This window comes from Larus michahellis, chromosome 3, assembly GCF_964199755.1.
Source record: "Larus michahellis chromosome 3, bLarMic1.1, whole genome shotgun sequence".
Classification (NCBI taxonomy): Eukaryota; Metazoa; Chordata; class Aves; order Charadriiformes; family Laridae; genus Larus; species Larus michahellis.
Window position 1 is genome coordinate 61,913,671 of NC_133898.1, and position 13,103 is coordinate 61,926,773.

General features: G+C 35.3%; 1 protein-coding gene across 14 annotated transcripts in view; it reads right to left on the reverse strand.

Moving 5' to 3' along the window:
* SYNE1 (spectrin repeat containing nuclear envelope protein 1) overlaps positions 1–13,103 on the reverse strand; it is a 311,588-nt gene that overhangs the window by 214,702 nt on the left and 83,783 nt on the right. For 13 of the 14 annotated variants that reach the window (XM_074580424.1, XM_074580426.1, XM_074580430.1 and 10 more), the window contains 7 exons: positions 12,252–12,359; positions 11,327–11,464; positions 10,007–10,171; positions 6,793–6,905; positions 6,074–6,242; positions 2,353–2,449; positions 582–784 (listed from right to left, as the gene is read on the reverse strand). In XM_074580424.1, coding sequence (XP_074436525.1) covers positions 582–784; positions 2,353–2,449; positions 6,074–6,242; positions 6,793–6,905; positions 10,007–10,171; positions 11,327–11,464; positions 12,252–12,359 — 993 coding nt within the window. Of the gene's footprint in view, positions 1–581; positions 785–2,352; positions 2,450–6,073; positions 6,243–6,792; positions 6,906–7,347; positions 7,652–10,006; positions 10,172–11,326; positions 11,465–12,251; positions 12,360–13,103 lie in introns of those variants that run through there. The other variant, XM_074580434.1, reaches the window with a different exon arrangement.

The following is a 13,103-nucleotide window of genomic DNA, read 5'->3' on the forward strand; positions in this document are numbered from 1 at the left end:
TACTCCAATATTAGAACAGGAAAAAAAAAAAAAAAAAAGACAGCAAAACTGTTTTTATGACCGGAGGTCGCGAAAAGGAACTTTCTAAAAGATTTCTAAAATGCCAGGGAAATGGATTAATTACCCATCAAACATAACAACGCATATTAAATAATGTTGTTTTGTGAAGGCAACTAATATTGAAATCTGTCACCTATGTGGTAGAAAAAGCAGTGGAAAAGGTAATTTTAAGTGTCTTTATACCCAGGACGTGATGATGCGCTTTGGTGTTAAGAGCTGTATTTGCCTTTGAGTGAATCAAGTAACATTCTTATCTCTGAGCAATACTGCTGTCTTATATTCATGTCAAAGATGCCTCTTGCCATGTTATCACAGATGATGCCTTCCTTCATTGAGTAGTCTCTACACCCTACACATGCAAACATTGAAAAACCTATGATGAATGTAGAAAGCGTGCCAGAAACTGAAAAAATCTCTCCCTCTTGCATGACATTTTGTAAAACAACCTAAACACATGCAAAAACTTGTCCCACGTTTCATAATTTACAAAATAGCCATATATATATGGTATTACTGCATACCTTTTTAGAATGCTCAGGCTGATTCAGCATTTTTTCAGCATCTTCTAGCCAAGCTTGTAGACCTGCCACAGTGCTGCTATATCTGTCCCAATTAGCAATTACTTCTTCCAACATGCTTCTTACACTTCTCACCTCTACCGATAGATTCCTCCACTGTGCTGTTGTTTCAGTCATGAATTTCATCACATTCTCAACTTCTTCCACTGAGATACAGGAAATAATACATTGATTATTTTGGTTTATTCGTATTTCTGTAAAGCTTAATTTTATGGTATGTTTATCCATTCTCAACAGGGAATTATATTTTACTGCAACTTCTGTTTCAGTAGGCTTTTATATACATATGCTCAGTTCACAGCCCAATTTTAGTGCAAAATTATGGCTGAGAGATTAAACCTGTTAATTAAAGACTAAGGAAAGTACACAAAATGAGTACTATATTAAAACTGTCACACTGCATATTCAGTGTGGTGTTCATTTCTAACCTGTAATGAAAGAAATCAAGAGAGAAAGTTTCGTTAAAAAAGCAGAAAACAATAAAGATGTATAATGTATGAATAAACATTTCTGCATTGAAAAGTACTGAATGAAATTCTGATCTTCTTTCCACCAACTTTAAAACCAAACTGTGTAATTTTTGCCATTTAATTTTTAGTATTTTCCTCACGGCAATAAAGGAACAAGTATGCCCTCATTCCAGAAAAAAAACCCAAAACAACACACAGAGAGGAAAAAAAAGGATCCAAGCAAATCCTGAGACTTCATAAAACATGCAGAATATAGATAATTAAAAAAAAGATTTTTTAGCTAAGGTGTCCTCTAATTTGCACTGATGTTTCTGAATTCATATAAATGAGTAGCTGTCCTTAAGAAAAGAATTTGTTATTGGATTTTTTTAATAGCATTGAATAAATCTATGAATTTTATTCTTTGTAAGAACACCTTGTAAAAAATGTTTACTTCTGTAAAATTTGAGTGTCACCATTATCAACTTAAATTTCACAACAAAAAAAAAAAAAGATATCTATTCTCTCTCCACGTTTGCTAATCACTTCAGCAGTTGCAGCAATCCTCCACAGACATCATTGTGTTATCCCCTCAGCAGAGATTAAAGTGATCTCATGTCTGTAACTATCTAGGTCAAGTATTGCCCTCATGAATTCTCATTGAACTCAGCAGAGTTCAGGAATTACAGGAGGCAGCTGTTGAATCAGATGCACGTTTTTCTCACGTATATCCATACTTCAACTATAATTTGGGTTCCTCTTATAGGTTTTCACAGTTAATGAAGAATCTTCAATAAATCAGGGGATACTTTTGCTACTATAACAATACTGAGACCAACTCTCTCTTTGTCTTTTTCTAGTAAATGAAGCCAAGCCAGGGAGCATTTCCAGGGGCCATAACATGATCTTCCCTACTCCTAATTTGGTCTCTGGCACACTTTTGGCCCAAATCAACAACACTGAAAAAATCCAGAAGCTATCATGAACCATGAACTTCTCCCATTAGGAAGCCTGAATATGAACACCCTCTTCTGGAGATTAAGAAATTTTAACAGCAGGAGCACAGGCTGCTCCGTACCAGCTGGCTTCATGCTATAGAATATGAGAAATCGCTACCAGAGGCTGTAGCCTCTCTGGTGAACTGCAGCTGCTGTACAGCTCTGCTGTATGGAAGAAACAAATATTAGGAGATCTTTTTAGGGGATACATATGTCCTAAAGAGATCAAAATGGTGTCCCCACGAGGAAATAAACATAGGCACTTACCTGAGCCATTTGCTTTGGCATACATTTCAGCTGCTCTTTTCAAGATCTGGTAAGTAACTTCATACTGCTCAAAGAACTTACTATTTTCAATAACAGACTGAAAAGAAACAAGTATTACAACAGACAAAACAGATGTTAAGAATAATTTCCACAAAATTACACCAAGACAATGCTGACAACTTTTAGCTTCATTATTTCTCCACTCATTTTTTTCATCAGTATAAAATAATATTTAATTCATCATCATTATAAAATAATATATAAATTTCACCTTTTCAAATTAATGGTACAGCACTGTCTCCCTTTACAAATATGGTTTCTTTTCTTTGCATACGGAAAGATCATTTAATACGCTCTTAATCAGTCTGCTAGTTGCTGACTTGCTGAAACTCACTACTTTGAATACGATACTTTGAATGTGCAGAAACTGAGCAATATACTTAGAAGCTACTTAATGGAAACTGTTTTATGCTGAAATCTAAGTGGAATAATTTTAATAAAAGAGAAAATTTCATCCATATAGGTCACCACAAAAATCAAATCCAGTTAAACTTTAAAAATTATTCTGTATTCAGCCTTTGCAGAAAGGCAGGTTTCACTTTAAGAGATAAAAACATTTGACTTATCCTTTCGTTTTCCTTTACTTCCTTTGTAATTGGTAAAAATAAGACTCAGGAAACACTGCACAAAGAGATGCTGCTTTTCCAAAGTGTGACACAGCGCTTTTGCTTTGTGAGTGATGTTTTAGCTGTGTAATGTGTTATAGCATGATGAATAATTTATCCGGAAATATTTTGGTCACAAAGTTATGGCTCTTGATCATTTATATCTCTTTATCCCTTATGGTAAACGACACTGACTTTTTTTGACATGTCTTTCAGAAATGTTACTTCTTTTAAGTGTGATATATAATTATATCTCTATATTATGCAAGCATATGCAAGCAACTTGCATTATCACTCTTAAAAAAGAAAAAAAACCCTGCTTTTTTACAGGGTTTTTACATTGCCTTGCCTAATGTACTTATCTAGAGTTTTGGACCAGCTTTGTAGCTTATACTACCTCCCATGCCTCTACAGTTACAGATCTACAAAATTAAGGCAAGTACGTCTCACATATGTCTACCCAGGCTTTGAAATGTCAGAATAGAAAAAATTCTATGTGTACTAGTGTGATTTCGGTAAAACCAGGTTTCAAATAGGTCAAAGTTCAATGTACTTTGAAGAGAAGGATTAGATTTTGTATATTCATCAATCCACATAATTTAATGTGAAAAACAGTTTTAAAAATTAATCTGCCAGACAGTATATATCTAAAAATCTATTTTAAAACCTTTTACCGTTGCTATGTCAAATCATCAGTTATCTAGCACGTGATTTACAAATGTGTGTATAACCAAGGAAACTAGAAGTCAAGGACAATCAGAATTTTTCTCTGCTGTACTGTAAAAAAAAAAAATAGTCTAGCATGTATAAAGAACTACATCCTTTCCATGAGTTACGTGAAACTCATGACTTTCACTTCTGCCAAACCCATACACACAGACATTTTACCCTGAACCAAAAATTGCAGGACTTCATATGAGAAAGTAAAAGACTGTATCAAACTCCTTATATAATACTGATCTCAAGAGCAATTGGAAATATTTTCAAAAATTAAATATAGACATTTTACTGATTAATATTGTCTCCCATCTGACAAGATCCCTTAAAGAAAATATGTAGGTTTTCCCATATCCGTATAGCATATGGTGCTAAAAAAGTGCTAATACATCAATGCCAAAATACAGTTCCGTGGGTTAAAATCCATGGATAACTATACCCAGTATCTCCATTGAAGCTGAGACTTCGGTACAGTATATTCTTCAGGTTGACGGTGTACAATTTGTGCTGATCTTAACTTATGGTATATGACAGACAGGTGAAAAAAAGATGGCATAAAGTAAAAACCACCACTTTAATTTTTAAGCTACAGTACGTAAATATTTTCCAGGCATATGTTCTATCCAGATCCTAACTACGCATGTTCCTAGAATGATGACATTGCTCAGTCTGCTTTGGCAGAAAAACAAACTTGCATTTTTATCTCTTACTAATATAGTCACTGACTATAAGGTACTGACTACAGTTTTCCTACGTAAGAACCCCAATTTACTGGAAGAGTAACACTTGGCTCTTGGTCCTAGAAAATTGCCCTCAAGTAAGCCAAAGCAAATAAAGTTTCTTTCCATCACTGGACAGCTGGAAGGAGCCAGAAGTGAAGGCCATCAGGAATGAAATTGAGCTCTATTTATATTCTTGTCCCAATTTCCTCATTTTGATGTGATACAGTTTCATAAACGATGCAGGGAAGCATTTTCGTTCCCCTAATGACTATCTCAGCATTAGTGGTCTGAAGCATAAGAATAACTGAGGCAATCACAAAATAACATACAAACTCACCACTTAATGTTCTTTTTAAAGCAAAAAATAAGAAAGTGATATAAAATAATAATCGAAAAGTCAAGCTACGCATTTCCTCATTATTTCCCTTGTCACCTTTTAGTAGTTTTTGTGACAGTCCTACAGAGTATACAAATGGACTATAATTCTAAATAACAATCTGAATTTTGCAAAGCTTGTCTAAAACAAGGCTTAACTCCTGAATTTTTATGCGTCCCTAACTGCTGAAGTTTAAACATAGAAAGGGAATGATGTGAACAGGTCTTCAGTTCTCACTTTGTAGGGAAACTTTATTGAGTGTGCAGTTTTCTTCCAAAGCAATAAAGACTATCAGGCTGTGGGGGCATCAATAACTTTCTCTACACAGTGTCCTGGCTCTGAATGGTTCTACAACTGTATAAATTCTTTCCAAACTGAATTTTTCTGTGCAATTTTCCTCATATGGATTAGATAGAAGAGGAGAAAGGTGTTTAGCCCAGCCCTGCATTTGTAAGAATCCCTCATGCCCTAATGCAGCAGGGGTACTGTTCTACCAGCTATTTGGCACTGCAAGTGTGGATTTAACAAGATACAGCAGCATAAGACTGAAAGGGAACAGATCAATGAGCACTTTTAAGTCAATAGCTTCTGTTTCTTAACATGATACATGGATGATGCAGAGCTGGAGCAATCTCCTTCCAGAAAGTAATGGGTTTAATATACTAATGCTGAGCAGGAGAAGAAAAATCATTCTTTGAAAGAATAAAATTACTCCTCTATCACTACAGTATATTGAACAAGTACACAGAGGCAGCATAACTTTTTTTTTTTCTTCATTTGGAAGACCTTAAAAAAAAGTACCATGGGGGACTGCATGCCAAACACCTTCTCTATCTCTACACTTAATCTGTGTATAGTCATTATAAAATGCATCTATGCAGTTGTAAAAGATGATGAAATTAAGTTCTTCGGAATTGCTATCTAAGGTAAGTAAAAATCTAGGATTTGGAACCTTCAGATATGTTTGGTAAGTTGATGGTTGGACAGGTAGCACTTGGGACATTATTTCTATTTTTGAAGAGATGGTACAAAGAGAAACATTCTCACTTTAGCATTTTGACTAAAGTTCCTCCATGGGGAAGCTGGATTCACCTTTGAAAAGATATTCCATAAGAATGAAGTCATAAAGTTGATGTCTGTCAAGTCTAATTTCTGTTTCTGTTCTTGTATTGATTTCCAGCAATCTTAAATATGAATATTTCAAAAATAATTATAAAAAGAAAAAGACAAACCCAACTTACAATATAATTTTGAAGAAGTAGTTCCACCGACTCTCGCCTTCCATATTTGATAATCCATGATTTTAACTTTGATTCTGCAAGGACTAAGAGTGACAGTAGACGGTACTTCAGTTCCAGAAACTCCATCTTCAACAGATGGAGCTCAGATGAAGAGACAACAAAATTAAACCTATAAAATGAATCACACTGTAGTAAAATACAGCAATATTCATTTTTGCAGGAGAGACTGAAAGCTTTAGTTAAAGTTCAGATTTTTTTGTAGTATTTCACCTAATTCAGAGTCTATTAACATTTAATTATGCATGATGATCATTCTGATGACTGTTCTTGAATAGGAAATTAACTACATTTTTTTTTTATTCATAGAAATCATCAGTTTACATCTGTTACTAAGTTTTACAAAGTCATTTTTCTTATTTTTTTCACATGCATCCTGGCAGTTCTTACATAACATTTCTTCCAGAGACAAGTAATAACAGGATCAATGTAAAAAAGTATTCCCTTCCAAAACCCATAGCTTATTTTGATTCTTATCAATCTTTAAATATCAGGCTTTTCAGTATATTTTTATGTATATTGCATGAGGTTTTTCCTTCCAATTTTTTCATATTTGCCACAGAAAAACATAATTAGACAGTGATTTCTACCTGAACAGATTAAAAAGCAAACAGGTTCCCTTTCATTCAAAAAGGATTTTTATTTGAGATTAAAAGCCTTACCTTTCTGCCATATCCTCTAATTGGTCAGGTGGAACTGGCACTCCGTTAACAGACCTGGCCCCGTGGATCTCATGGAATGCTTTTTTGTGACCATCTATGTTTTTCAGCAGATCCTGATTTAATTTTAAGAAAGAGAGAGAGATTGAGACAGGGAACGGGGGGGAGGGGGGGGTGGAGGGGGGTTGAGAAAGAGAGAGACAGACAGACAGAGAGAGAGAAGGCGGCTCACGGTAGGCTATCTAACTAATAAGCACAATTTTAAGCCTGCACTGATGACTCAACGTAGTTAACTATTTATGCTTTCACATTTGCATGCAAGGTTATGCATACCACAGAAGCGTTTACACAGGGAACCCCCTTATAAGATGCTCTGCTAAAGCTGTGTCTAACAATTATGGAAGATTTCAAAACAGAAGATACACGGCAAAGGTTTAACAAAAAAAGAACTCCTAACTGTATTAAATAATCCCTGAAATGCAGTCTGCAAATACACTAACATCACAACAGCATAATCTTGCTAAATTTACTCTTTACATCTTTATAACAGATACTAACCTTTATAAAGCGTAGATTCAAATTTTCAGCAACTAATCTACTCCGCTATATGTAGGCAGAAGATCCATAGCTCCTTATGTAAGTACATATTCAATATTCAGCGAACTTTTCACACTCTCTCAGCATCAAAAGATTTCAGCATCGCTCTCTCTATATTACACGAATGAATGCAGAATGTGGTACCTGACCTGTATTCCTGTGATAGGAATTGTAGCAGCAAAAACCTTACAGCAGAGCACATTTCAACTGTAACTAGGCAACACCGCTTCAAACGGCTTCCTGGAGATTACATATTAAAATGAATGACTGGCACTAGTCTTTGAAGAGAAACCGTTAACAATAACACATCAAGTCCCCAGTGGCTGAGAGGACACAGAACAGTGGGTATTTTACTGCATACAGACAGCTCCTGGCACAAACTGCTCAGAAGCGTATTAGCAAAGGAAACCATACAGAGGTCCCCCTTTCTCACCTGGGGGAACAAAATGCAGGCTTGTGTATCGATCACAGAAGTCAATTTATTCCTGTGCTGAAGAAGGGTTTCTCCCCAGTGTTTGTACAGCAGAAATTCATGATAATTCACTGGCTCAGCTCACCAAATGGTCCCACTATCCCCATCAACCCACCTATATTTTCATTGCTTTCTACTTCATCCAAAACCTCGTTGTGAAGAGAAATGAACTAGGCTTGCTCAGCAGCGAGGCACTGATTTTACTATGCCAAAAACTCCACTGAGGGTAGGTATCCCGTGACTAACATATTCTCACATAAAGGAAAGACTTGGAACAAGTATCTCAGCTAGCTGCATTTGAGACCTTGCCAGACAAAAAGGGATGCCCCTAACATGCATTGGTAAATCAAAATTAACCCCAGTAGTTTCATACAACACCAACTGGAAGCCCATAAAAACTTGCATATAGTGTTCTCATGAAGTGCAATCCTGCTCTGCAAAATGACCCTCAACAAGCGCAGGCATTGTCCTTAATTTCTGAATCTTGGCATCAGTATTAATTAAAATAAACTTAAGTGCTTGCCTGATTCCATGAAGGTTTGTCCAAATAAGATGGTACATTTTTGTATTAGATTCAAAATGGCCATAAACTATAAAGTTCACTAAAATAACCCATTGTCAGATGAGACAAAGATATAGAGAAAGCGATTACGTTATTTGAACAAAACCATAACAAACCAACCCCAACAATTTCCTAGGAAACAAGGACTGAAAAAACCCCCCACTAATGCATTTCTGGTACTATCCAACAGCACATTAGGATTCATCAATGCAAATCTGAGTGACAAAACAAACTCCAGGAACAGATACAATTACACATGTTTCTCTTGCAGCTTTCTCCTTCCCTCTCCCATGGGAAAACTTCCCTGGCACAGATTAACCTAAATCAAAGTTTATTTGTTGGCATAGAAATCCCACACCACAGCATTTCTGATGCAAAGAAAACACAGTTTAGGATACACTCTTTTGTGTTTCTTATGAATGTAGCTAAAGGAGGTCTATAGTGTTCACATTATAAGAACTAAAATGTTTGTCTTGTTTTTTTTTAAACAATCTTATGAATCCTGAAACATTTGATGTTAATAAGAAAGGTAATGAAGTCTAGCATTACAAGAGACTAGACCTTGAAAGAAAGCAATGTCTTCCTCATAGATTTTAATATTGTTTTTGTGAAATTTCATTAGCCACCGCTTAAGTTAGAATAGCTGCCACTGTTCCAATAAAGAGTAATCGGAAGAACCAACTGATCTTCCAGATAAACTACCATTGGTTGTCACAGCTGTTCCAAGATGACTATGAAACTTATCAGCTTTTCGTTATATGGCATTACTTTTTAATAAAAACCCTCACTCGTATCCAAAACACAAAAAATAACAAAACTACAATCAAGTTTTAAAAGAGTAGCAATAATGGAAAAAAGCAATATAAAATACAGCCTTACTGCTGCAAGTGCAAGTGTATATTTCTCTACACCATCTTTTTCCATTCTCTATCCCATTTACTGGTTCAGTTTCTTTTATCCTCCACCCACAACTTCTGTCTATATTTTTCTCATATATTTTATGTAAATGCACTAACCTCACAGTTTTGATTTTAAATGAGAACTTGACCTCAGCAGCGAATAATGGCAAAGGTATTTAAATTCATCCAGGAAAGTTTTCTGTTTACCTGCAGAGGAGAGTTCTCATGCTGTTTGTCATCACAATACTATGAAAATTCACTTTAGTCTAGTTTTTCCCCCAGTGTATATCACCTGCACTGACCATCAGCACACTTAGTATGTTTGCTCTCTCTCTCCTGTTACACCTAATAAGTTCATAATGGTTGAACAATGTACCCAACCTTTGAGCTCCCTATGGAATTTTACCCAACAGTAATACAAGAACAGGGGAACAATTAAAATATTAATACCCGATATCCTTCAGATAGAAGAAGCCAGAATGTGCAAAAGCAATTTTGAATACTGCTTGTAAGATACACAGATATCACAGTTCAAGTCATCACTGAAAGACACCTAACTTTAGCTACCATCAAGATGGAACCACCCACAGAAACTAGAAATAATAATCTTTCGTTGTATAGTATGGGTCATTTACAGCTTTGGAAACAATGAAATATAATGCACAGAATGAATGCATATAGGTCTACCTTATGTTGTTCAAGCTTCCGGTGTATCGTATTCGCTGTTTCCTCATGAGCTTGCTGAACAGTTACTTCTTCCCTCAGAGCAGCCTCTGCTCTATAAAGCCAAGCACCTATGGTACCCAAAGGTGCAGGAAGAGATTTATCAAGGTGTATGTGCCAATCAAGCAGCTAGGAAATAAAAGTAAGAGGATTGAAATTCCTTCCTTGCTTAACTACACAAACAAGTATCTTGAGAAAAATCAAACTTTATACTGTAAGACCAAAATCCTACATAACAGAGTACGTTTGATACAAACCTAGGTATATTGCTTCACATTAGTTCCAAAATTATAACATTCTCACAGGCAACAAAGTCTCTATAAGGATTTGTTGATTCATGTATTTCCCTTCCAGAATGGTAATTGAGTTACAGAACTGACCACATATAATCTGGAACAACTGACAAGCTAAAGATCTGGAATTTCATCAGTTAACAGGCACAGCAATAGATGTGAGACCTTCTTCCACTTGATGTAATTTATTTCATACTCTTGCCTAAAATCTTTTTACTTCTATTTTGAACGTATTTTCTATGTGTAAAGTGCAAATGAGTCTCAAAGGACTGTGGCATTTAGAATACAGCAGTAAAACACCATATCTTATTGTCAGTCCCAGTTATGGGAATGAAAACTATGTCAAAACTCCAGAATACTTTTAAACAGGTCCTCTGTTAAATATATGAGATAAAAAAATTCCATTAATATACATTGAGTAGTAATGATTTAATAATGTCTTATTTGGGACAAACTCCCTTGGTTTTTTTCATTTAATTATTACAAAATTACAATCACAAATACTAATATTGATTTATTACCGTTGCAACCAGGTCAAAAATAGCATTAAAGCCTCATTTATTGATAAAATATTAGAGTATTACACAGAAACTTTTTTTAGTTACATTAAAAATGCTGTATTAGAATTTCTCAGATAACTAGCAATTTACATTAAAACATGGCATTTTGAAGGGGCATTGCACATGCTTTTCTTTTTATCAACAATGTTTTGAACTTGACTAAGCACTATTAACACACTTTGAAATAAAGGGAAACCTCAAAGTATAGTCTTTTTCTTAAAGTTCATATTCTGTCTTTGAGCAATATTAAAGATGACAGCGCAGTAAATGTTCTCAGAATAAATGCAAAATAATTCAACAATGCTAGAAATTTGGTCCATTTTTAGGTTTCTAATGCCTAATAAAATCAATAGCAAACAGGTGTCTAAATGCTTTTAAATTCTCATCCTTCATTTAATAAAAAATATATGGAGTAATAATTTTCAACTTACCCTGGAAGAAACTCTGTCCCATGCCTGCTTCACCATAGCTTGGTCAAGTGATAATTTACCATCTTTCCTTAATGACTGGGTTACAAGTTCAATCTGTTTCCTCTTTACCTCATATTGTACTCTGAAATGCTTAAATGACTGCACAAAGAGAAAATCAAATCAATGTAGTACAGTCAAAGAATGAAATTCTTCGGCTCTTCTGGAGTACTACAACTTATGACAATTTTGTACTGATAGAAGTCCTAATCCTTCCTAAAGAGTAGTAGCACTAAACTTATATATTTACACTGAAATGCATTTTATTAAAAGTCTAAATAAACTGTAGAATCCTCTAGGGAAATATAGGTAGGACTTAGGTATTTTCCTTCAGGTATCAAATACCTGAACTCTATATGAAAGGAAATAATAATTGACCTAATAAACCAGCAAATGAATTAAATGCTACTTGGGACAGACAGTGGCTATTTTTAGAAAACAGCCCAGCTTCGGGAGAAAATTTAGGCCAAAATTTATATTGCCAATTTATATGTTAACCTTTGAGAGGGATTAAAAATAAAGCTCAAAGCCCTGTCCTCTCCACCTGTCACCTCATCCAGCCTTCAGTCATACCTCCCATCTGAGCTATATCATGCAGGATCTGGAAGGACTGTACAAACACATGCTCCTTTCTAACTAGGACAGTCCTTCTTCACACTGCTAGAAAAAGCTCTGTGTTAGGCAAACCATCTGTGCACTGTCCTACGTAGCAAAGCTGGAGCTGACATTGTAATTCCTCCACCAATAAAAGGCAAGACCATTTGTGTCCTTATTTCTTTAAACTACAGTGTATCAACTTGCTTATATACAGATTGCATAAAATACTGCAGTACATGTTATACATAACGATGACAATAACTTCTTATACAAAATTCTCCCTACTGCTTACCTGGTATTTCTCCTGTAAGCTTGTTTCTGCCACCTGTGCTCGGGCTAAGTCTCTTTCAAATTGTTCTGCCCACACTTTTAGGTCTCTCAGCATCACTCTGTCTTCCTTCTATGATTTAGTACAACCACAAACAAAAAAAAACAACATTGCAGCCTATTAGTAGAGGTGTCAGATATAGTCCAGAAATTAACATCTCTCTAGCGAGTCAAGGTCATTAGTTGTAGTGAAAGGCAATAGAACATCTGGGCCAAATTCTCTCATCACTTTTCTTCATACAGGCTAACAGAAAAGCACTTCCTGACTATAAGAGGAGAACTCAAGATTTAGTCATGAGTCTTACAGTGGTGAAATCACAACAATTTGGGACATTGCAGTATCAGAGATATTACTTGCAGTTCTCATCTGATGTTAAATTAACACAAAGTCCTTTAAATACACGTTCGCAGCTCATTATAGACTTCCGCATATTTTCATGGTCAATTTTCAGTAAAAGTTAATTGAGCTGAGACAGGAGCGGATTTTATTATCTTTTACCACCATTTTATTATCCAGTCTGCTATTGATGAAAAAAAAAGTTATTTTCCAAGTGACTTCAGGGCAATCCTTGACATCAAGCTCCAAGGTCAGAAGCTGGCAAACTAATTTGATAGAGAATGTTTTAAGAAGGAAAATGAAAATAAAAATAAAGAAAACCCAATTGTATTGTTTATTTTCCTTCTGTGCCATTTTATGGCTTTCACGAACACCATATTTCTTTTACAGTTCTGCTTTAACACTTCAGTCTGTCATGGCACTGGGGCTTTGCAAGGCTGCAAAGTTCTCAGCAGAATTCAGTGACCTGGCAGTGAACAG